This window comes from Symsagittifera roscoffensis, chromosome 3 (genome assembly GCF_963678635.1).
Source record: "Symsagittifera roscoffensis chromosome 3, txSymRosc1.1, whole genome shotgun sequence".
NCBI classification, from domain to species: Eukaryota; Metazoa; Xenacoelomorpha; order Acoela; family Convolutidae; genus Symsagittifera; species Symsagittifera roscoffensis.
This window is the reverse complement of record NC_087064.1, coordinates 51,478,301-51,504,762: the sequence shown is the minus strand read 5'-3', so window position 1 is coordinate 51,504,762 and position 26,462 is coordinate 51,478,301. Positions and strand designations below refer to the sequence as shown.

At 35.0% G+C, this 26,462-nt stretch overlaps 1 protein-coding gene across 3 annotated transcripts; it reads left to right on the top strand.

Moving 5' to 3' along the window:
- The first annotated feature begins 670 nt into the window (after positions 1 to 670).
- Positions 671 to 16,387, top strand: LOC134842382 (uncharacterized). 3 transcript variants are annotated; one of them, XM_063858691.1, is made up of 5 exons: positions 671 to 752; positions 9,204 to 9,476; positions 9,549 to 12,018; positions 14,375 to 15,467; positions 15,789 to 16,387. In XM_063858691.1, exons 3-5 carry the CDS (start codon positions 9,632 to 9,634, stop codon positions 16,227 to 16,229), a joined length of 3,921 nt encoding a protein of 1,306 aa, XP_063714761.1. In that variant the 5' UTR covers positions 671 to 752; positions 9,204 to 9,476; positions 9,549 to 9,631; the 3' UTR covers positions 16,230 to 16,387. The 3 variants fall into 3 exon arrangements, with proteins under 3 accessions (XP_063714761.1, XP_063714762.1, XP_063714760.1); XM_063858692.1 differs by lacking the exon at positions 671 to 752 and having other exon boundaries at positions 8,465 to 9,476; positions 9,549 to 9,757; positions 9,947 to 12,018; XM_063858690.1 differs by lacking the exon at positions 671 to 752 and having other exon boundaries at positions 8,465 to 9,476.
- The last annotated feature ends 10,075 nt before the right edge of the window (positions 16,388 to 26,462 follow it).

Genomic DNA, 26,462 nt, shown 5'->3' with positions numbered 1-26,462 from the left:
TACTTGCTACCAAGATATCAAACAGCAAAGAACAGATTTTTCATTAAGGAAGTATCAGAATCATGTTTAAATCAAGTATAACTAGGCATTGCAAGATTGGCTCCCAGAAAAAGCTAAAGCGGAAAAAACAATATGAAAATTTTGCGAACTATATTTTTTCTGTTCTTTTTTCTTTTTTTTTTGCAGGATATCCTAATTTGCAAACCATCAGGTTGTAAATACATAAGAAACCCAAACTCAAACTGGCAAAAATTGAACCTTGAAAATTTCTTAGAACAAAAACAAACGAAAAGAAAGATGAAAAACAACAATTCGGCAAATTTAGCTCTCAAAACATAGAACGTTAAAGACTTAATTGTTTATTGAGCAAGTAAAGTTCACAAAAATGATTTAATCTGGCCTTATAGCTTCCAATTGAAACTACACAAACTACCTATTGGCATAATTTTTCTAGGGCTATTTCAAATGACAACAATTTATGTTTCAGAACCATACTTTGTTCTCAACTTTTACTCGAAAATTCGTTCACTTGATTTTAATAATCACAAACATATTACAATTTTCGAGCTTTGTGTTTGGAAATAGGATATATTTACAAAACTTGTCAGTTTTGCGCTTGTTGTAATTCCCCAAACGTATCTAATTCTTTTCTAAACCTTTCTAGAACGTTTAGGTGAACATTTGGGATTGCTTTAACACGCTGCATTAGGTCTCAGACCGGGTTGTGGCAAAATTGAAAAGGAATCTGTCTGGTGCCTGCAGTAGCATTCTTGGTTTCTTAGATCAGAAAGGAAATAAATACTTTCATTGTATTATTTAGCTTTACAAGTTTCTTTTATACACAAAAATTGCATGTAAAAACTCTATCATAACTTTTCTCAATTTAAACTGACTTTTTTAACAACAAGAAAACGCAAGAATGTTGATGGTAAGTCACTCAGTTTATTTTTAAACAAAAGTTAACAATGTTGCAAAAGTTAATAGTGTGACGTATCTAGCTGCTTCGAGTATCTAAAAATTAAATTCTTCAGTATTAACTTTATTGTTTAGCTTTACAAATTTCTTATATACACAAATTACCGCAAGTAAAAAATCTAACTTTTTCATTTTTAACTGATTTTTATCAATTTTTTTAGGCCGATGATTCTCTGAGCTCTCTCAAAGCCCTAAAAACACTATTTTTGGCTTCAAATTTGCTGCGCCGTAGACAAAATTTTGAAAACAGGCCAAAAAAGGCGTTCTTAGACACTTTTTGGAAAATTTCGACAAAAAATCTCTTTTTTTCAGCGCGCGCCTCCCCTAGTAGTATATTTTGGCGCTGAGTCCCCCTGAATCCACTGGCGACTGGAACGCATGATTTTCAATAAGCGAAGCTGTTAGAATGCGCATACATCAGTAATTTTGTGGTTTTGTTTGATAAATATACCCATACATTATATGCAGAAATCTTAGAAGTATGCTCAAGCTCTTTTTTTTCTAAGATTTTTTGTGATCGAACTAAATCTTGCATAAAAACTGAATCGGTAGGTTTTTTAGAACATAAATCTAAAAAACAAACCTATTTTCCTGAAATTAAAACTCTCAACGGCTTTTTTGAGCAATTTTAGTGTGTTTCATTCTTGATTATTTTCATCTGACCCATAAAACTCAATTGAAGAAAATTGTATCAACTCTAATTGCTTTTATAGCGCCCAATTTTAATCCCTGAAACTCAATTGCCAAAAGTTAAAAATCTTTCACGTTTTTTTTGCGTAATTTTCGTATTTCTTTTTGAAACAAACCTGCTGTAGTTTTCAATTGAAAACAAGCAAAAAATGAAAAAAGGACCAATTTGAAAAAGAAGATAAAGTTTTTCCGAGAACTCGAAACTGAAAATTATGAAGTCGGTTTTTCTTTTGCAAACAACTTGCTCGTCTTTGTTCGGGCCAGATTCTAAGTAACAATTGGAAAATGAAGCTATATGTCAACTGAATTGACAAAATGTCAGTAAATCAATTTAATTAGCTCAGTTCAGATGAAAGTAACTAAGTTGAGCAATACGAGTCAAAAAATCATTCTCTTTTTTCGGCTGAAACTTCCAAAACAACCATATGTTCATTTTTCCTTATAAGCCAAGTGCAAATTAGTTTTTTTTGAATTCTATTTCAAAAGCTATCAGAAGCAACATATAGGTGAACATAGAAAGCATAATCTTAGATATGTGTATATGTCTAAGTGCGCTCGCGTGTGAGTACGATTGTGTGTGGGTGTGTGTTTGTGCGTAATGTCCACCAAAAGTTTCAAGATAAAAAAAATTAGATATATCAGCAGAGCAGGTGAATAGTAAAAAAAATTTTGAGTGCTCATCGACTCAAATAAAATTGGGGGGGGGGGGGGGGGGCTGGGGGATGTTAAATTGTTAACTTGATCCATTTTTGTACCAATAAGAAGTTAAGATCAACTTTTATCAACTTTGAAATTGAGCAAAAAAATGAGCTGTTCAGATCTTCACTCTTGAGCAGCGAGCTTGTTTCCTTCATAGTGAAAAAATAATAGTTTATTGGCTCGGTAGTATACCAAAAAGTTTAAAGGGGAACGTTATTTTATTCAGACAACTATGGTGGTTTTTCATTAACATGTAAATGGGTCGTCAAATGGTAGATTGTGATACAATTTGTAAATAAAGATATCTACCTTTCGAGTTGAAACGTTAAATAATAAAAACATTTTTATCTATTTTCCAATTTGGTAACTATACGTGGTTTTAGAGCGAAATTTTATTGTTCTGGATTAAAACTAAAAATTACCAACTTTTAATGTTCTCAATTGAATTATGCGCTCTTTGAAGATTTTAGACATGATGCTGAAAACGCAAAACGGTAAGTTATTGGGTAGCGAATTCTCGCAAAAAATGTTCCGAATCGATTTTTTACATCATCTTGGAGCTATCAATGTCTTGAGCTCAAAATTATAATTTCATCTAGATAATTTTTTTGCTACCGACCAGTTTTGGCATGATTTGATGATTCAAAAAGTGTCAGGTTAAAAATTTTAAATTGAACTAGTTCGCACGAAGTTTCAAGTTTCCCGAAAAGAGCTGGCGTCGTTCTTAAAACATTTGTAATTAGTACAAAAAAGTCAGTCAAATCAAGTTTTTCCGTGATAAGAGCAAATAAAAGCAGTCTTTTTTCATTCATAGTTTTGAAGGAATAAAGTTGAAGTTTTTTGTTCCAATCATGTGAAAAATGTGGAAGAACTTTGCATTTGGATGTGTTTTAGTTTTTCTTTCTTTTTTTCCACGCAAAATCAGCTACCACAAAAAATCATCAGAGAGAATTGAGTGATATATCATATAAGAGCCCTTAAAGTCATAATTTGAACGACTTCTGAAAATTTCAAAAAAATGTACCCAGTGTTGAGAAAAACCGATTTGAATTTTTTTTTGTGTTTCGTCTTAATTCGAGTGAGTGAAGCAAGCAAGCAGGCTTACAATACCTTTTTTAATGACTTAAAAGCTTATAAAAATAAAATTGAATGGAGTTCGAACGTTAATTTATTTATTTTATCTTATAATTTATTTCATCTAATATCTAATTTGGTATTATAGTGGTTTTAATGCCGAAATTTGTATTTCTGGACAAAAAATTAAAGTTGCCAAAGTTTAAAATTCAGATTGAATTATTCGCGCTCTGAAGAATTTAGATATGATCCGGAAAACGCAAAACGCAAGACAATGGTGAGCGGCAAATTGTCGCAAAATTGCTCCAAATTATTTTTTTTCGCATCATCTTGTGGCTATCAACGTCTTGAGCTCAAAATTTTAATATGTTCTTTGATAACTTGTTGTTTTCGACAAAGTTTGCCAAATATGATGATTCGAAAATTGCCAAACTGAAAAATTTAGAATAAACTACTACGCGTGAAACTTCAAATTTCCTGAAAATAGCTGGCCTCAGCTTAACACAATTTTCATTAGGACAGTATGAACCAGTCAGAGCAGGTGTTTTTTGTGATGAGAGCAGATAAAAGCAGTCTTTTGTCATTCATAATTCTAAAGGAAAAAAATTACGTTTTTTGTTCCGAGCATTTAAAAAAAAGGGGAAGAACATTATATTTGGATGTGTTTTTATTTTTCTTTCTTTTTGTTTTCCACAAAAAATCAGCTACAAAAAATAGACATCAGAGAGAGTTGGGTGATATATCATATTGAAGCCCTTACAGCCATAATTCGAATCACGTTTGAAAACTTTAAAAAAGTTTCCACGTGGACAGAAAAACCGGTTTGAAATTCTTGGTGTTTCGTTTCAATTCGAGCAAAAAAAAACGAGCAAGTGGCTTAAAGAAGCCTATTTGAATAACTAATAAGCATATAAAAAATAAACTTAAAACGTAAAACTGAGTTTTACAAAGTAACAAGCTTTTTAAAACTTTCATTAAAACTTTTTTTTAAATTTAATATCAAAAACTATCAGAAGCAATATGTAAGTTAACATAGGTAGCCTAATCTTAGATTTGGGTGTGTTTCTAAACGCGCACGCTTGTGTGTGCGCAAGTTTGAGGGCATGTGTGCGAGTAAGTGGGCATGTGTTTGTGCGTTGTACACCAAAAATTTTGGTTTTTTGAGATTAAGAATATAATTAGACATATTAGCAGGATTCTAGAGGAAAATTTACGTATGAGGTGCTCATCGAATCAAATGAAACGTGATATGTTAATTTGTTAACTTGATTCATTTTGTCTCTGAATGATTAACTTGATTAGAGAAAAGGAAAATATTTTACGATCAACACCCATCAACGTTAAAAATGAGCAAAAAAATTTGAGTAATCAGATACTTACTCTTGAACTGCGAGATTTTCCCCCTGACAGGAAGAAAAAAATCAGTTTGTTGGCTGGGCAGTATGCTAAAAAAATTTAAAGTGGAACTTTAATGTATTCAGACAAACTTGGTAGTTTTGCATTTACATCTAAATCTGCCAACAAATAATAGTTTGTCACAGCACTTGTAAGCAAACATATCAATCCGTTGAGTTCATACCTTGAAACATATTCATTTCATCTAATTTTCAATTAGGTAAATTTAGTGAATTTAATACCAAATTTTGTTGTTCCAGACTAAAAATTGAAGTTGCTAAACTTTAATAATCTGGATTGAATTAATCGCGCTTTGAAGTCTTTAGATATGATGTTGAAAACGCAAAACGATACAATGTTCGGTGGCAAATTGTCGCAAAATTGCACTGAAATGTTTTTTAAAAATTCTTAAGGCTAAAAGTGTCTTGAGCTCAAAAATATAATTTCAGCTTCGATAATAAATTGCTTTTGACCAGATTTTGCAAGATAAGATGATTCAAAAGTTGCTAACTTTAACAAATTACAATTACTTACTTTTTTCTCCGAAATTTCTAATGTTTTGAAAATTTCTGGCTTCATTTTCAACACATTTTTCATTGGAACACTAAAAGCAGTCAAAGCAGAACTTTTCCGTGAGAATAACAGAAAAAGCAGTGTTTTTTCATTCATAGTTTTGAAGAAACAAACTTGATTAAAAAAATTGACATAAAAATGTGGAAAAACTTTGTATTTGAATGTGTTTAGTTTTTTTTTCTTTCTTTTTTGTTTTCCACGCCAAACTAATTACTACAAACAAATAATCATAAGAGAATGTTGCGTGATATGTCATATTAGAGCGCGAGCGCTTACAGCCATAATACGACGGACATTTGAAAATTTCAAAAAAAAACTTCCGAATGTTGAGAAAAACCAGCCTGAAAAAGTTTTGGTGTTTCGTTTTATTTCGAGCGAGTAAAGCGAGCAAGCAGGATTAGTAATGCTTGTTTAAATGTTTTTAAAAGCCTATAAAACTTAAAACTTAACATGTAAAAAAGGAGTGTTTTAAGTATTTTCATTGCAATTTAGGTTTTTTAAATTCAATGACAAAAGCTATCAGAAGCAACATATAAGTTAACCTAGACAGCAAAATCTTAGAAAACTTCATATTTCTTAAAGCGCGCGCGTGTGTGTACGAACGTGTGTGTGAGTGTGTGCGTAAGTGCGCGTTGATTTTTGCATCGAGTTTTTGAGATTAAGAAAACTTAGAGATATTAGCAGAAGCATAGTGAAAGTTTTTTGAATGAGGTGCATCGAGTTTTTCCATTCGAGTTTTTGAGATTAAGAAAACTTAGAGATAATAGCAGAAGCATAGTGAAAGTTTTTTGAATGAGGTGCTCATCAATTCAAAAAAAAATGATGTGATGTTAATTCATTTTTTCTCTACCACTCATTAATTTTATAATAGAAAATCTAAAAGAGAAGCTTATAGGGTTTAAGATCAATGTTTATCAACGCTAAAACCAAGCAAACAATTGAGTTGTTCAGACATATACTCTTGAATACGTACGAACAATAGTGAGAAAAATAATAGTCTGTTGGCTAAAGGGGAAAAGTTCAAAGTGGAACACTGGTTTATTCAGACAAACTTGGTTTCTTTTTCATTAACATTTCAATCGGCCGTCAAAGAATAGTTTGTGATAGAATTTGTGATCAAAGATGTCGACCCGTTGGGCTCAAACGTTTTAAAGTTTTTATTTCCATTAATTTCCAATTTGGCAAACATTACTGGTTTTATTGTTGTTCTGGACTAAAGTTTAAAATTGCCAATTTATAACGTTCTGGATTAAATTATTCGGGCTTCGCAGCTTTCATGTATGATGCTGAAAACGCAAACCGGTACATTGTTGAGTGGCAAATTTTCGCAAAATTGCTCTTAACTGATTTTCTTCTTCATCTTGAAGCTATTAATCTCTTAAGTTCGAAATTATATTTTCATCTTTGATAATATTTTGCGTTCGACCAAGTTTTGCAATAAAACTTGTTTCAAAAATTGCCAAATTGAACAAATTAGAATGACTTATTTCTCGCAAAATTCAACTTTTGTCTGAAAACAGCTGGCGTCGTTTTAAAACGTTTTTCGTTAGGACAATAAAAAGACAGTCGAAGCAGTTCTATTCCGTGATCAGAGCAGATAAAAATCATTCATAGTTTTTAAGCAAGAAAATTGATGTTTTTGTTCCGATCTGTTGAAAAATGGGCAAACATTTTGTATTCGGATGTGTTTTACTCTTCTTTATTTTTTTTGATTTTCCATGCAAAATCAGTTACCACAAATAATCACTAGACAAAGTTGCGAAATATATCATATTGAAGCCCTTACAGTCATAATTCGAACGATTTTTTGAATTTTCCAAAACTTTTTTCCAGTGTTAAGAAAAAAACCGTAATGAAGTATTTGGTGTCTCGTCTTAAATCGAGCAAGTAAGGCGAGCGAGCAGGTTTCGAATAGTTTATTTTAATGAGTTAAAAGCTTACAAAAGTTAAAATTAAAATGCCAAAATTTGCGTTTTTTCCACCAATTATTTCAATTTTTTGAGATTAAGAAAACTGAGAGATATCAGCAGGAGCGTAGTGGAAGATTTTCGAATGAGGTGCTCGTCAATTCAAACACTACGATGAGATGTTACTTGTTAACCTGATTAGTTCTCTACCACTTAGTTTTCTCTACCACTCATTAATTTTATAATAGAAAAGCTAATAGAGGCTAAAATCAACATTTACCAACGTTAAAATTAAGCAAAAAAAGTTGATTTCTTCGGAATTTTACACTTGATCAACGAAGTTTTTCCCCTGATAGTGAGAAAAATAATAGTTTGTTGGCTTGGTAGTATGCTAGAAAATTTGAAAGGGAACGTTAGTTTAATCAGACAAACTTGGTGGTGTTTCATTAACATGAAAGTTGAACTTCAATCAATAGACTGTGATACAACATGTGATTACAGATATCGAACTGTAGGTTCCAAACGTTTTAAAGAATTTAATTCAATGAATTTCCAATATGGTAAATGATAGGTTTATTGCCAATACTTGTTGTTCTGGACTAAAGTTTAAAAATGCCAAAATTATTGATCTACATTATATTAGGCTCGCTTTGAAGATTTTAGATATGACACTGAAAATGAAAAACGGTATATTGATTGGCAAGTTTTCGAAAAATTGCTCCAAATTGATTTTTCTACATAATCTTGGAGCTATCAATTTCTTGAGCTTTAAAATTAGTTTTCTTTCTTTTTTGTTTGTTTTCCACGCAAAATCAGTTAACACAAATAATTATAAGAGAAAATTGAGAGATATATCATATTGAAGCCCTTACAGTCATAATTCGAACAATTTTTTTTTAATTTCCAAAAAATTTTCCAGTGTTGAGAAAAACCTTTGTGACATTTTTGGTGTCTCGTCTTAAATCGAGCGAGTAAAGAGCGAGCGAGCAGTTTTTGCATAGATTATTTTAAGAGTTAAAAGCTTATAAAAATTTTAATTAAATTTTAAAAACCGAGTTTTACTCCATTACCATTCGTTTTTTGAAAATTTTAGCGCCTTTTTGGAATCAACTAATTCAAAAAATCAAAAAAAGTGCAAAACAGTTAAGAATTTTTTTTTCGTTTTTCCTCTCCTTTTTCTTCAAAAATTGTTCATCAATTTGCTTATTTATGATGATATTTGAAAATGCTTGTTTCTCTAGTTTTTTGTTCAAAGCCTTTTATCACACCACGACCTAAAAGTGACACTAGTTTGAAAAATTTTTGGAGTACTTTTCAAAACTATTGTCCGAACACTGAGCAGCTACTTGCATAATAACGGGCTATTCTTGTTTGTAAGTTGTAAACAATTGGTTTTTCTAGCTTTTTTCTAACTTATCAAGTGTAACCAATAATTTATGCGTTTTCTAGATAAAATAGACTTGGACTTTTATACCATTTGATCAATGTTTTTTGTAAGTTTCCAATCATATAATTAACGTGTTTGTGTTCACTCGGTCTACCACAAAAGAGATTGATGAACGCTAGTGGATTTATAAAATACAAAAATATGTACAGCGCTCAAACTATTGAGCTGAAAAAGAAAGCAGACTTGAGTTATCAACTATTCCAATTTTTGATCTAATTACGATTTCATATTGTCTTCACTCAAAACAGAACGCATGATCATAGCATGGTTTGTTCTGTTCCAAGCGTTTTTGGTGATCGTAGTGTTTGTATCTGACAGAACTATGAAATCCCACATTGAAGATTCAAACATAAAAACATTGGAAAAAATCAGAAGATCAATTCCTCTAAAGTTCTAGGAAACCAAAAGTAGCTATTTTGGACTAATAACGCTTTATTGCTCAGACCACCAAAACAGGGAGATTTTTTTGATGTCAAGAAATTTTGGTCAGAAAATAGACATTTTTCGCTCCATTGCGAATTGTCAGCAAAAATGCGAATTACCTACTATTGCGAATTATTTACCCTTTCATTACCCACAAGTTGGCCTTAAAAAATTTCTTGGACACGCTTGTTAAAATTTGATGTTCGTATCTACTCTTCATACCTCTCAGTTGCTTCCGAAAGCAATTTAACCAATTTTATGCTCGCTTTTTGATGAACACAACTCTAAGAACCGTAAGTACAATTGATTCAAATTTTTGGACAGTTTTCAAATTAAGGTATGTATGGTAAACTTTCTTGCTCTAGTGAGGTTTTAATTCGGGCTAGATGAACTCGTCAATTAATATGTGCAGCAATTTTAAAATGTCTGGAGCAAAGCAGAAGAAAAAATGACATCAAAACGTGTGATACGATGCAACTCCGGTGCGATCACCGAAAGTACTTCGAGTTCCAGTGTATCTCCCCCCAACGCAACACTTAGTCGAAAAGAATTACCCGGACGAGAAGTCAAACCTGTAAGCAAAATCCTAGATTTTGATCTAAGAAAAGTTCCCTCGTACAATGAGACTGGCATAAATGTGATTGAAAACAGTAACTCAGACAATACACATGTAAAAGTCAAACCTAGAGCGTCTGTACGTTCTTACTCTAGTCCAGCTAGTCTGTATTCCACTAAGGTAGCTAAATTTGAAGTTCAATTACAGAAGTTGACGCGAGAGCTGATAAAGCTAGAAATCCAATGGCCTGGCGGAGGTAAAGTCAAGTTCAGCGACCATGGTTCCTTGAAACAGTTTATGGAAAGCCAGTACCCAGACTGGAAAAATCCAGGAAAGAAAACGTCAATACCATGTGTGAGAATCCCGCGAATAATGATACGAAATGAGCAGCTGAGTAAAAAACTTCAGAAACACTACAAGTCACTCCAAAAAGGCGAAATAGGCGAGAGTAAGTTGTACAAACTGTTTGTGAACGAAGTCTCAACGGAGGATTCGGGACTCATCATTCTACCAAATGTTGACGGAAGTCACATTTTTGAAGAAGGGGGGCCTGGTAGCGTAGAAATTGACATGATAGTTGCACATCCAACCAAAGGCATTTTTGTGTTTAGCGTGAAAAACGAGCAGAAAGTAAATCTTCAAAAACTGCTGTTGGATATGCGAAAGCACACTGATTTCGTTCGCTACTTATTGTGTTACAATAGCCGCTCTGAACACCCACCTGGGAAGAACTCTAGCTTAGAGACAGTTGATGAAGTTCCGATTCACGCAGTCTTTTGCTACCTTCCCGGATTCAAATCGCCGATTGCCAAACTTGCCGAGGACACCAGTTGGTACACTCATCGTCACACTAATCGGCACACTGATCGTGTGATTGTTTTTCAGAAGTCGCATTTTAACGACTTCGCCTCGCAATGGGAAAAGACAATCCTGGAACTCCCAATTATGAGAAAAACTGAAAAATTCGACACACTAGTAGCCTTTCTTGCTACCTTGAACTCCATGGAAGGAAACAGCGCTCTGATCCATCACAGATTTTCCTCGGATGGTATTCAATCTATTCAAGTGAAAACAAATGAAATAGAAGGTTGGCTTGAAAAGCAGCTTGATGGAACCTTAGCAGAAGAAGATATCAGCTGCAAACAAGATCTCGTAAAAGCCACAAAGACACTTTATAAAGAAGCAGATAGGCAAAAAACAACTGTTATTCTTTGGACGAAAGAACAGTTGGACATAATTGGTAGAGTTTTCAAAAATCTGACAAATTCTTCAAATGAACACAAGCCGCTGCGCTTAAATGTTAAAGGAGCAAAAGGATCGGGAAAAACAATGCTTATGGTTTTTCTAGCTCAGTTGGCTGAGCGCATCTATCAAAAAGGAGAAACAGGGAGTCGCGTAGTTATATGTGACGGATCAGGTGGAAGAGCTCGTATTCTGTTTTCTAAGCTTGAAAAATTGTTGGGTGGTTCAGATATTGAATTTTGGACGGAACTAGACTTACCTGAAGCGCTGGCGAATATGGGACGGGGCATAATTTTTATTGACGAAGATCCCTTAATCAACAGGTCGATGCAAAAACTGGTAAAACTTTGTTGTGACAAACACGCTCACCTGGTTATTTTCTCCTCCGAGGAGGAAAGACTTACTATTGAAAGACACAGCTACAAACTCACAGAAGTGGCCTTATCACATGCAATGCGGTCTACAAAACAAATGCAGACTTTTTCAAAGAATATTGTCAAAAACATAAACACCGGTGACATTCTGAATGAATTGAACGGTTCACCTTCTCACAATCTAGACGGGACAAATCCACCAGAGATTGTTTATGTTGAATCGGCAGGTGGTTCTGAAACTGAGCAGTTTTTCCAAAAATGTGTTGAAACAGTAATGAGATTTGCTGAATTGTCGCAATTTATGTCAAGCATTCTTGTTGTAATCGATTTCCTTTCACCAAGAAGCCAAATGAAAATCGTTTCCCTTTTGGAGACCAGAAAAGTTCCGATGAATTCATTTTCTTATAAGCTGAAACATGGTGAGCGCAACACACATTTACAAGTCATTCAATTGGAGTCAACCAAAGTGATCAACGGAAGCGAGTTTGGAACTGTAGTTATTTTGCTCGAAAAAATGGTCAACTCTAGTATCACAGAGTTTAGAAAAAGCTTTCATATGGCAGTGACTCGTGCAACCACCAACTTGGCCATTGTTGCAGCTGACAATGATTTTTTCAGCTCTGTTCTTGAAGAAAAAGAGCTTTTGTATGCAGTTCAAAATTTGTGAGGCTTTCTATGCTTTTTTGCGACTTTTGATATTTAAATCACTTGTTTTGATTCGCTCTTTCTCATCATGGAAACCATCAAAATGAAATTTTTTAAAAGTCTTATATTTGCAAAGTTTTAAGGGGGGCGAAAACCAAAGGGCATAATTTTTTGACAAAACAACCTTAAATATGCCTAGAAATGTGGGCAAATTCGGTTTTTGTTTCGTATTTCGAAAAAACGGATGATTTATGCTTGGGCCGGTTTGTTATTCCAAAATTCGAAGAAGAAATGCAATAAATATGCTTGGACTCAGGGGCTGATCTAGAATTTTCTCTCGAGGGGGGGGGGCGGATTTTTAAAAAATTTTCGGAAATTTTGACGACTTTTTTTTTAGTCGACCAAATTGATTTTCGGAGCTCTCCTAAAGCACTAAAAAGACGCTGTTTTGGCCGAATTGTCTGCGCCGCATGCATTTTTTTGAAAAATCTGGTCAAAAAAGCCGTTTTTGGGCACTTTTTGTAAAATTTTCAGAAAAAAAAATTGCGTTTTTTTTGGCGCGCGCTCCCCCTCAAAGTTACTATATATTGGCACCCAAGGCGCCTTTAGAAAAATTTTAAGGTCGGTCGGCCAAAAAATGGATTTCTTAAATAGTACCAAAAGGGGGACCCTTTGGGTCGGCAGGGGGTCGAATCCCTGAGAAGAGACAACGTCTGCTCCCCCGCCCCCCCCCCCCCCCCCCCGCTTCCCCTAAATCCGCCACTGCTTGGACTATTTTTTTATTCAGTCAATTTTTGATATTTCTACTAGGATATAATGACAATCATTTTGTAGAGCATCTGAAAAACATTATTATGTGGAGCTCAATTGTAGAAAAATTTCACCTGTGGCAAATTTTTGTAAATTTACTATTTTGGCCAATTTGCTATGATTGATATTAAGAATAATATATTGCGTTCTTAAACCAAGCATAATTGGCGGGTTGTTAAGTTTTAATTTGAAGGAATGCAAACCATTCGGTCCCATTATAAGAACAGAAAACAGTTCACATTGGCGTGTGGGGGAATAAATTGAATAAGAACATTTTTTGTTCCGTCTTTCGAAGAAAGAGAAAAATATTTGAGCTCGTTGTGATCAAATTTTTTTATACCACAAAGCAAACAAGACTGCTCGTATCAGGGCGAAGCCCTGAATGTTCCGACTGCCTTTTAAGGTTTATGGATCAGTAATAACATTTAAAAATTATATGAAATAGAACAAAATGAAAAAAAAATTTTTTTTTCTAAATATTGTAGTTTTTTATGAAAGCTTTCCCCCCACACGCCATATAAAGTACAAAAGGATAAATTTCGCTCTTTGTAACAAACCAATTATGGCAAATAAGCTTCTTTTAACCAATTTGGAACGATTTCTAAGACGGATTAAATCTCCGCTTACGCGTTAATAGCGCGAATTATATCGCGCGTTAATTGTCCCAAATTGGTCAAATTGGTCAAAATGGCAATCTTTAAACCCCCATAACTTTACGAAAAATGATCACAGGTGAAATATCTTTTCAAATTTGAGCTCAAGGCAACAATACCTTTCGAATGATATACAAAAATTCCGTCAAAAATGGCTAGTTAAAAAGTCGAAATTTGTCTGAAGAAAAAAAAAACCCACCTCGAGCACAAATATTCCGTTACTTTCGTATCGAAAGTCGGAACAACAAGACTGCTCGTATCAGGGCGAAGCCCTGAATGTTCCGACTGCCTTTTAAGGTTTATGGAGCAGTAATAACATTAAAAAAATAAAAGTAATAAAACAAAATGAATTTTTTTTTTAAATTTGAAATTTTTAAATAAAAAATCATCCCCCCACACGCCATGTAAAGTACAAGAGGATAGATTTCGCTACTTGTAACAAATCACTTATGGCAAATAAGCTTCTTTTAACCAATTTGGAACGATTTCTAAGACGGATTAACTCTCCGCTTACGCGTTAATAGCGCGAAATATATCGCGCGTTAGTTGTCCCAAATTGGCCAAAATGGCAGTCTTTAAACCCTTGTAACTCCACGAAAAATGATCACAAGTGAAATATTTTTTCAAATTTAAGCTCAGGACAACAATACCTTTTGAATGATATAAAAAAAATCCGTCAAAAATGGCTAGTTAAAAAGTCGAAATTTGTCTGAAGAAAAAAAAACCCCACCCCGAGCACAAATATTCCGTTACTTTCGTATCGAAAGTCGGAACAACAATTCCAAGCATATATATTCCTCACTTCCTTCGAATATCTGTAAAATAAAACCCCGACAAAATAATCTTTTTGTTTCGAACATTCAGAAAATTTCCGCTCTTTTATTCAATAGAAAGCCTTCTTTCTGTACAAGACGCGTCAGAAATTTTCAAGTTTTAAGTCATCTCTCCAAGTATATCACGTCGTTTTTGGAAATGTGTTGTCAACAAACCAGTATTGCTGTGATTATTGGCAATATTCCGGAATTGGATTGTCTGAAGAAGCCAGAATTGGTTGAGCCCAGACTAAATTGGAGCTCGACTGATGGAGTAAAACGTTACACGTTCAACGGAGACAAGACAGTTTTCGTGATCTCGAATATAGCAAAAGCTTGTTCAAAGGAAGCACTAAATTGGTGCCAAAAGCAGAACATTTCTGTTTTCTTAGTAGTTATTGGGAATAAAATGGACATGATTGCAGAAAATCTGATGCGGATATTATTTATTAAACGGCAGGTCATATTATCAAATGATTCGTTTATAAGTTTGACGCGCTCTTCAGAATCCGTGGTTGACATTAGTAGCTTCTCGAAATGCCTCATTCAACAGACACTCACCAATTGTGAGAACCCACTATCAATGCCATCGCCAACAGAGACCACAATCGAGGCTGTCCAGGTCCTGTACACTTGGAAAGATTTAAAAGGAATGATAGACGCAGTAGAAGATCTTGAAGACGATGATAACGAGTATGACCGGTTCGCATTCAACACTAAAGCGTATGATTTTCTATTCCGAGAGTACACTCAGTATTTGAAAAGTGGTCACCGAGAACAAGCAGTAGCTCTAAGAAAAGATGCTTGCGATTTGTTGCTTACAAATTGCAAGTTGTGCTACAAAATCTCATCAATATTTACCTCCGGAAGTCTCACTCACTGCCAGTTTTTGTTTCTCAGTGTTATACTTGCAAAATTTTCGATATTTTTCAACACAAAATCTTTTATGGGTTATAAAACGCTCATTGAAGTGTGTACGACTTCAATTCAAAAATTAGAGCACCAAAAATTACGCTATGGGAGTGAAATTAGTGAAACAGGGAATCGTGACCAGATTCCGAACGATTTGATCTCTAGGGATCGTTTGAATGTTGGACAAGTATATTTAATTAAGCCAAACTATCGAAATCTAGAGCGACTGAAATCAATAGGAAAGTTTCACCTAATTGGTAATTACAGCTGCACGCACCAGGTATGTTTTTTTAGTAATTTCGACAATCAGCATATATCTCATAACAATTGATATCTACTAATTTAGATTTTTATACGGCAAAAATTTGACAAATCAGAATCTAAAAAAAGTCGCAATCATCCTGAATATTTATGATAGGGTAAGTTTTGGCTTTTTTATTCGATGTGAAAATGGAAAAATTGCTGATCTCTACGACACTTCAGCAATCAAAACATGTGAACGAAGCGGACGTTCATTTTAAACACCGGGTTTCTTAGCAAATAATTGTCCACAAAAAATAATCCTTCGGTGGCAAATTATGGTAATCTTTTTTCCTTTTAGAGAACTGATCAGCTGAAGGAGGCGTTCACAGAAATATTCACCGTGGAGTCACAAATCCAGAAATTCACAAGCGAAATAGAAACGCTTTTGACAGATTATCGAAACAACTTGTACGTAGAGACAGTATCTGTTCTGGCAGAGAAGCGGTCACAGATAACCGAAAAATGCCTTGAAGCTGCCCACTATTGCTCATCGACTTCACTTCCAGTTAACTTATTCTGTTGGGAAGCTGCCAATTTTGCAATCAATGGAATGTATATAAATCCCTACAACACAGATTGTTGTGATATTTTGATCACATTGTTTCAAAGAGAGATAGGTCTGGTGAAAGAAAAGAAACAGCAATATTTGAACTCAGATGAAGAAATTGTTTTAATGCAATTAGTTGAGAGAGACATTGACGCAATTCTTTCAATTGAAAAATATTTAGGACCGCTGTAGTTTAATTTTTAGAGCCAATTTTCTGATCAAAACCAATAAACGAACCAAAATTACCTCTATAAAATCTTGTGTAAGCAAAAAATTTGAATTGTTTCCAAGTGATAAATTCACTCCGTATTACTTTGCACAAAATTTTTAGCAGTTCATAGTTATGTAATTCTTCAACAGTAGAAAAATTCAGTTTACTGACATATTTGCTTAAATGATTCAAATTTCTTTATGTGTAACCTTTAATTTTTATAAGACATCTCAGAATTATTTTTAGGTGTTTCATTTTTTTCTATCAGTTGATGCGTGAACGACGACTTCATTTTGCAGAAAATAAAAAATTATAGGCAAAAGGAAGCTGTTTCTTTATAGTCAAATTTTTTTCAGTCCACATAGAAGAGGCCCACAGTACTGGCTTAGTTTTTTCTTAGGAAGTTTTGTGGTTTTTGACTAATACTTTGTTACCTTTAACTTTTTCAAGATGAAATGTTCGATATTTTCGAGTTTTCCTATTTTTTAGCCAATTATTGTTGTATATGTAGAAAATTTAAAAGATGACTTTTTTAACGAAAAAGCCCACTTTTAGTTTTTGGTGTGTCAAGATTAGTTTTTTGCTTGCTAACCAAAAGTTGGTTTCGTTTGAGACTTTTTGGCGGTCTTCTTTTAGACAATTTTAAAAAGATGTCGCTTTTTACTGCATCATCAGCATTGTATAACATGTTTCTAACTTGTCGAGGACTATATTTCTATATCATTTTTTGAAAAAATGAATAGAAGTGGATCCAATCATGACCCCTGTGGGAAACCAAAACTGATTTTTTCAGTTTTTGATTTTTTCTTGAGTTGTATGCATATTTTTTCTGTTTGCTAAAACCATTTTCAATAAATTAGAAAAAAGGCACCTTAGGTCCGTATGACTTGCATCTATCCATCAAAAAAAAAACATTGTCAACTATGTCAAAACTTTTTTCACATCTATGAATGTGCTCTGGGTTAAAATGTATTGATAATTCCGCTGAACACTATTTTCCTCAATCAGTGATACAGAGCATCGATAGTGCCACGCTTGTATCTGAACCCAAACTGTTTTAAATTGAACTCAACAACTCTGTCAAAAATTTAATCAATCTTTTGAAGATGAGCTGGTAAAAAATTTAGCCAACAATTGGTTATAGAAGGAATTGGTCAAGAACGAGGATGATATTTTTTGTTATGTTCTTCGTGTGCTGGAGTTTTTTTTGCAATTTTTATGACTCCGTAAGTCTGGCACTATAATATTTTGAAAAAGCGCTGTCAACAATTGAGAAACACAGGCTGTAGTTTCTTCCGAACACCTTTTTAATGTTGTATGAGTCGAGCTTTTATATCAGTTTCAAGTTTTAAAATCTTTTTCCAATTTTTTTCTAATTTACATAACAAACTTGATTGAGGGCGAAGCTTGTTTTTCGCCAGACAAATTTTGCAGCGAATGTTTTTGCCAAAGATAGAAAAGTGCTCACTAAATTTGTTTATTTTAGCGTCTTAAGTTGGATCGTCGTTTTTTAAATCTGAACCTGTTAATTTTTTGTACATTTCGATTAAAATTTTAGAATGATTACTTCTTCAACCTTAAAATTTTGTTGGTAAAACGATTTATTGTTTTGGCTCATAACTTGTTGGTTGAATGTTGTTTGCATTTGATATTTTTTGCTCCATTTTGATGTAACAAATTTTTTGAACTGGTTTAGCAACCGATGATTTTTTTTCACTATCAAAACTTCATGCAGTCTTGAAAAAGCTTCATTAGAGTCTACCAAAGATATATGATCCTTAATTTATCGATACCATGTCTATCAGTGGCACTGAGATCTTCAACTATTTATTTGAACTGCAGTTTATACCAGGGTCTACTGGTATATTTTATTTTTGAATGGCAATTTCTGTTTCTGAATTAAGTTTCAGATCTATTGTTACAGTATAATGATGACTTGTGAAAATGTAAGTAATTTGGTTCAATCTGTTTGGTGGCAGAAAAAAAGTTCGATACATGATTTGTCGTTATATAATTTTCTGGTGTCTTGCTGGCGGTTGGCAAGTTTTGTTTCTTTTTTTTTGTTCAATGTTTTGTCTATATTTATCATATAAACATGTTTGCGAGTTAAATGCGATGGGTGGTATATGAGTCCGCAAAAAATATAAACCTCAAAACGATATTGCAAAGTTTTTTAAAATTTCGAATGCTCCGAACTTCGATTTTGTTGTAATTTATTTTTTGAGTACCTTGAAACCGGCTTCTGCAGTGAAAAGTATACCTAATCCTCATCCTCTTTTCTTTTTTTTGAACGCTCAATTTGGAATACCCACGTAAATGAAATAGACGAAATGAGTGATTTTCCGTCAATCACCTTTCTCTTATACCTATTGCTTTGGGCTTTCGACCAAAGTTTCAAAATCGTGGGTTTTTTGGAAGCAATCCTATATTCTGTGGTACATATCGGCAGCTAGATTACATACATCATTGCCCCAAATGAGTCTTTGTTTATCCTTTCTTGTGAAAACTCCGAACAACGCTCTATAAAATTTTCTAGTTTTGATTGAGTAGTAATTTGAATTAAGCAATCAAAATCATGTTTCATTTTTACTCGTTGTATAATTTATAATTTCTTTTTGCTTTTTGTACTTGTTTTTGGCATTTACGGACAAAAAATTTGATGCAAAACGAAAATTTTCTTGCAGATTGGTTAGTAAATTAGGAGGTACGTTTTGTAATTATCAACGCTGTCATTGCTAATGATTATACGGTCATCACTAAATCAATTTATGAAATGATTGCTGTTAGAGACAAACTTGGTGAATTAAAATCCTTGTGCTTAAATACAAAAGCAAGCAATTTGCAAATTTAGCTTGGATTTCAATCAGTTTAAGCTAAAACCATTGGAAAACCAAAACAACAAAACACCTTTAACGAGCCTTCAAACTCAAGGAAAGTCTACTGATTTCCCTTTTTGGGCATCGGGTGAACTGCTTTCCGCAACGTATTTTTAGATAGTTCTACCTATGGAGGAAAATTTCCAATAAAAACTCATTGTAAGACCTTTGTCACTTTCAACTCAGAACCTGACATTTTAACAACTTCTGCTCTCGAACCACCGTTCGCATTTTTTGCATCTTTGTTCCACTTACATTTTACTTATGAATCAAATCAGAACTGTTTTGCGTTGAATTCAAATGACATAAAGACAAACCCAACTGAATTTTTTTCTCAAAAGTCTTTTGATCAGATCGATAACTCTTCGATCGCCATTTGGACACTACCAGCATTCACCTCTTCTCAACAACACACAAGTAACAGATTCGAACATGAACCCGACTTTTGCTCACGAATCAATGTCTTTTTGCTTCAAAAAATCAGTACCTAAGCAACAGACTGCAACTTACGACGGTGATCCTCAAAAGTGGCTACCTTGGTTAGGTGTTTTCAACTCCATCATCGATCAAGCACGGATGAGTGATACCGAAAAATTGATTCACTTACAATCACTGCTAAAAGGCGAGGCTGCCCAACTCATTAGTGGTTATAGTTGCAATGGAACCACCTTTAAAACAGCCCTGATTCGTCACAAAAATCATCCGGCAACCCATTAAGAACAGTGAAATCTTTCCTTCATAGGCTCAACAATTTCAGATCACCTAGTCTGAAGCAACTTGAAACGTACATCAATTTATCAATGTTTCTTTCTACTCTAGTAGGCACTTTCAAGGAGCTATACTTTGTTCATGACATTTGTTCTACAACAAACGTAAATTTGGTTTTTGCAAAACTTCTTTATCCAGTTTGGCCATAACGACCCAGATATACTATTATTAATGCGAAATCTAAACCAAATCTTGAACATTTATTCGTTTGGACGCACATATATGCTCAAGCCTGAAGGCGAAACTTTTTTTCCAGTCGAACTTTTCGATAATAACGTTCGATCAGAGTGAAAATAATCACTTCGGCTCTGGGAGAAACCAATTCATAAAAAACCGCCATTTTCATAACAATTTTTCAACTTTTTCTTATCAAAACAGAAAGTTTGATAAGCATAATTCACATGGAAGTTCTAACAGAGAGTTTGTGAAGTTTTGTACCAAAAACGAAGACTGCAACTATTTGAAGTCGCGGTTTGGAAATTCTATTCAGACGAGAGCATGTCAAAAAGCACCATCTGTGTTTCAATTGCTTAGGAGCACTTACAATCAAAGATTGTTCATCGGATAAATCCTGCAAAGAATGCAGTGGAAAACAGCATACACTCCTTCATGAAGATAAAGGTACAAGAGTGAGAAACAAAACACTTCTTCAAAAACTGTTCGAATAACTGGAAAGTGACAAGTTGCATTTCTTCTTGTTCAATTGTCTTCGCGAGACCGATCAGTCAAAATAAAATGGTTGCCTTGATAGTGGATGCTTTCAAAGTGCAATATTGGAATCAACCGCACAAACACTAGGTCTTGAGCGTAACGTTTTTGCCTCTGTGTCCGTTGGTGGATACCATATCACAAAAGAGATCAGGTGTGCTCAATACTGGTCTGCGCAAATCCGCTCATTTAAATCTCACCTGTCAAAACTGTTTTGGCAGAAATCATTGCAGTTCCATCATTCAGCATGACTCCAATGCACACAACACAACTGAACAAACTGTGACGGTGAACTCACGACACATTACTTTCCCGAACATTGAAGACAATTCAGTTGCTCCAATTTTTGCCATCGTTTACATCGAGATTAATCAATACAACAAAATTGTAAAGGAAACTAAAAACGTACCATTGGACTGTTGCTGGTAAGCATTGCGTTATACCCAACAATAAGTCAAATATAAAATTGACAGAGATACATCAACACTCTCACCTTGACAAGAAATTGTTCAAAAACGTTCAAGACTGGATGAAAATAGACAGTTACGTAATTGGTTCAACTAAGAAATCTATGTGTAACAAGGAAAAAGAGCTATGACTGTTTGCGAAAATACCACGACACTTGTTCATAGACACTAACAAATTGCCTTGCTTTGGAAAACAGACACTTTCATGCCCAATAATCGTTGGCTTGCATAAAAACAGCTTAAATCCCTCAACAACAGGCTTCAAAAAAATGATATTTTAAATTAAAAGTACAACGAAATCGTCGAAAAAGCACGGGATATGCTGTTAAAGTTAACTCAATGCTCGGCACTGCGACTGTAATCTGGTATCTACCTCATCATTCGGTGATAAATGAAAACAATCCGGGCAAAGTTTACCGCCTATCTGATGCGTCTATTGTTTTTCTTGGAAAGTCTTTAAGTTCGAACCTTCTCAGCGGGCCTGATCTTTTGAACAACTTTACTGGTGTCATGCACCGTTTCAGGGAAAACAGCGCTGCCCTTTCTGCAGTCATGGGGGCTATGTTTGTGCAGGTTAAGGTCGATCCTAAAATTAGAGCTTTTCTCCGATACCTATGGTACGATAAAGGAAAAAATTAGAACAACGAAAAGACGAGTCACATCTTCGGAGCTACAGATGTGTTCCGTGCTATGCACTACGTCGTTGCGCACTTGAACTTAGAGATAACTACCCTCATGACAAAAATAACAAAACAAAAGAAAAATGTACATGGATGATTTAATTATATCGACATCTACGCCAGATGAAGCTCCTCTGATATTGCCTGATATTTGAAAAGTCCTCTCGTTTGGAGGATTAAACCACACAAAGTGGAAAACAAAGGACCAGTCGTTGCTAAAATTGATTGATTCAGCGCTACGTGTGGACCCAGAGAACTACAAACCGCAGCAGCAACGTGTTCTTGGACTTCCATGGAACCCGATTACCGTCAATTACACACTTGATGAGAAACTTTTTTTTAAAGTTTCAGCCCAAAAATAAATCAAGCAACGGATTTTTTTGACGTTTGTGCTTCAATCTTTGACCTTCCGGTTTTGTAGCACCTCTAAACAATCAGTTGAGAAAAATACTTCAATCAGTTTGAAGCCATGGCCCCAAATGCGACAAAGTAATCGAACCTTCGTCAGTTCCAGACTTCATTGAATGAAAAAACGACCACCAAACTTTTGAAGCACTTCACGTGCCTCGAAGCTTAATCAAGGGAACAAAAAAATATCTAGAGATCTCCACGTTTTCAGAGACGTCTCAGAGTTTGCGCTCTCGGCGGTAGCTTTACTCATGATAGCCTACAAAGATAACACCGTGTCGGTCAAATTTTGATAGGTAAAGCTCGAGTCGCGCAAATAAAAGAATGGCGATACCTAACTTAAAGCTGCAAGCAGCTGTCTACGGCGCGGAAATGGTCCATTTCATCATTGAGGAGTCAGATTACAAAAAACTCAATCAACTATGTTGATCAGACAGCACTCTTGTTCTGTACTGGTTGAGAACACCTCAAATTCGACACAAAATCTTCGTTGCAAACCGAAAAGCCAAGATTTTGAATATCTGCGACCGTCACGATTGGAATTATGTCCCAACAAAAAAATCCGGCGAATGACGGCATTCGAGGTTGAACCGTTGGACATATGACAATTCTGTCGCGCTGGTTGCAGGGACCACCGGTTTTTTTTGGAAGGATCAATCTCATTGGCCGCAACAAAACCTGCTTCAACTAAATCAAACAACAGTTCAGATGATGGTGGCTAATAATTTTACCGTTCAAGTATATCACCCGCTCAAACTGCTCAGGTTTAGCAACTGGAACAGGCTCATTCGCTCAGTTGCTTTCTGCTACTTGGCCGTCGACAAACTTAAGAAGCAAAGTTCTGAATTAAAATTTTCTCCTCATGCAAAAGCTTAGACTAACTTAAAAAATCTGTAAGACTAACTTAAAAACATGAATAGACTAGCTTAAAAATCTTAATAGAAATCTGTCAAAAACTTGACTTCGCGGTAGAATACGCTGAGTTACAGAAGAATGGTCAAGTTTCTCTGTCAATTAAAATTCGAACTTGGTGCCTGTACATCGACAACCACGACCGTATTCGCGCTCGAGGTCGCTTACCAAAGCACTATTTTTGGTTACCTCTGGATATGCCATTTTTCTAGATGTATCAAACCACATGGTCAAGTTGCTTGTAAAAAACGGCCACATAGTGAACAGTCTTTCTTGAAATGAGCTAACGCGTAGTATTCTCATGGAAAACTACTGGATCCTTCTTTGTCGTCTAACTGTCAGACAGACTTTACGAAACTGCCTATCTTGTCATAGATTATTGCAGGAAGTTTTAGCACCCCTCATGGCAGGCCTGCCAAAAGATCGATTACCGACAGCAAGTCATTATCCGTTTCACACTACTGGACTGGACTTCATAGGTTTTTCCCGATTTACGATAACAACAATCGATATTTGAGATACATTTTTCTCTTCGCCTGCTTGATTTTACGCTCGGATCACTCAGAAGTACCTTTTGATTTTTCTACTGACAGCACAATTATTGCATCAGAAGTTTTTTTGTCGACAAGGCGAGCCGACAAATTTCATATCGAACAACGGATCTTCTTTTGCAAGTGCAAACAAAGTTCTGAAGAGCTCAGTAAGCAACTCAGCTCAAAGTTCTGATTTCAAAGACAAACTATCGCTCGTGGACATAAATATAGAATGGGTTTTCAACCCGCCAGGTGCGCCTCATTTTGGTGGCAGCTGGGAGCGACTAAGTAAACTTTTCAAATTGTCTCTCATAAGTTTATCGGTTTGCAAACACGGCATGATAACTCCTTCGTTTGCGAAATCAAACAACTTGGTTTGCAAAATCAAATTCAGCATGAGCTTGCGTCCTTTATCTAACGTTCCAGCGGACATAACTGATCCATTTTTGCTCAGCCGGAACCACTTCTTTCTCGGTAGGCCATCAAATAATGTACCCCCCTTGCAATTTTCTGAACAAGTCTGTCACTCTTTCCAAATCGTGGAAAAATGCGCAGCTTCTTGTTCAACTGTTTTGGAATTGTTTCGTCCGTGAGCACCTTCCAGAAGGGCAAGCTCGGACTAAGTGGAACACGACCTCCAACAACTTGGCAAACGTTGAACTTGTCTGGTTGTTAGAAGATCATACCCCACGGGATCTTTGGCCTCTGGCTAAAGTTCTCGAGCATCACCCAGCCAGCGACGGAACAGTAAGATCGGTGACACTCCAGACTCCTCATGGTAAAATGGTACGGCCAGTAATTAAACTGTCCAGGCTCTTCCCCAAAGAATGATTGTCAGTGGCTTTACTTATCTTTTTGTACTCTCCACAATTCCTAATATTCGTTAACCAATTTTTGCTTTATCTGTCACCAGTAACTTTACCAGTCATCTCACTTCTTTGATTGCTTTATACAAGTTTTATTGATCAACAGATTTTCCAACCTTGTTTACCACGTTATCTTCATTGCCGCGTACACATTACTTTTACTAACTGCTACTCTCGCAAATGGGGTGGGACTGTGTCATAGCCATGACTTATTTTACCTTGACTTTTCTTTTTCCTTTAATTTCAAAGACTCTTAGGTCCAAGAACTAGATGATGGAAATGTACGCGGCTTACCCATATTTTGACAACGCGACTTCCATCGAAACAGGACAAAAAAGTGAGCACCGGAGCATGGAGGTCAATTATATCTTTCGTTTATAATTTTCAGGTAAATTACCTTCATCAGAACTATGCAAGTACTTAAAAGTCATGTTTTAAAACAAGTTTTAGACATTCAGAACTAACTCTAATTCTTTTCCTTGATTTTTGGTGAGTTCTACAATGACCAGATGATACAAGAAAGAAAGAAAAAAGAGTTTGAGAAACAGTAAATCTAAATACAAAGAAGAAAGGATTGAAGACGAAATAAAATTTGCTTTGATAAATTAATAAAGTTAATATAACCATGCAAATAGACAAAGATGTAACAACTTTTTTATCAAATTGTTCTATTTCTCCGCTCTCTGAATTTTAATTTTTTAGTTTTGTTGCTAAATGATTTCAATTTTTTGCTACTTTTTTTCCATAAGTCGGCCGCGTTAGAAAAATCATAGATTCGCGCTTGTGTCACACATTAGGAGTTTTAAGTTGACAGATTTTTTTGGGTTGCCAAAAAAACTGAAAACATAGGGTTGATTTTTAAAAAAAGGTCAAATTTTGTATTGACCCTATTTGGTTTGGGTTAATCCTATTCGTCATGTTTTGACCCTATTTCTCCATCGTAGATTCAACCTATTTGAATTGCTTTGACCCAATTCGGTTTGGATTTACCCGTGTTGGAAGGAAACATTTCGGCGACCGACGTAACTTGGGTCGCAAAGCGGACATTCGGTTGACCCGCATTGCACCGACTCCTTTACATGCATCACTAGGCCTTCTCAACTCGGGGTTTATTGTGTTAAATTTTAATTCAGTCGCGTGATATGCTTAATTTAAAGGAGTCAAAATATCAAACATTTCTTTTTTAGGCCAGTGTATCGCCAGCTAATTGAGTTACTATAAATGAGAGCTTTTTAAAATCAAAAATGTGGGCCCATGTGACCAATTCTACCCTAAAAAGACCAAGTGAACAATCTAACAACTAAATGACAATATCAAGTAGTAAGGCATATACTGCAATCAGATTTGATTGGTTGAAAAATTTTGTTTTTCTCGACCCCCCCCCCCTCCATGTTTACTAAGAGATGAGATCACCACCAATGAGATGACCAACAATGAGATGACCAAAAATTAAGTATCATAACAGCTTCAAAAATACAGTATAAAAGGAAATTTTGTATTGTTTGAAAAATCACACCATTTCCAGTAACAAGTTTCATACGCTCAACCTATCATACGATTGAAAAGCTTACAATTAAGCGGATTTTTTGTCAAAATTCTTATAGCTGAGAGAAAAGTGTTGCCTATCTTTCAGAAGAAATTTCAAAAACCAAAACTTTTGTGACTCTTTTACAACATTTAAGAAACTGGAAAACCCGTTATCACGTAATTTAAAACGCGCTATTGAATAAGCAGAAAAAAGATGTTGGAATAAAAACAACAATAAAGTAGTTTCCTTAAACTATGGAATCGCCTAATTTAAATTGCAATGCTCTATCTTCATTGAAGTAAATTGAGCAATTTCTGAAACTACTACTACCAGCTGGCCTAATCATGATCATCGCCATCGCTGGCATCGCAAGACATTCGTTTTCTAGGTAATTGGTTTGACTAGAAGAAGAAAAAATTATTCCTACTCTGCGCAATACCAAATCGTTTCCTAAGAAGATCTAAGCGG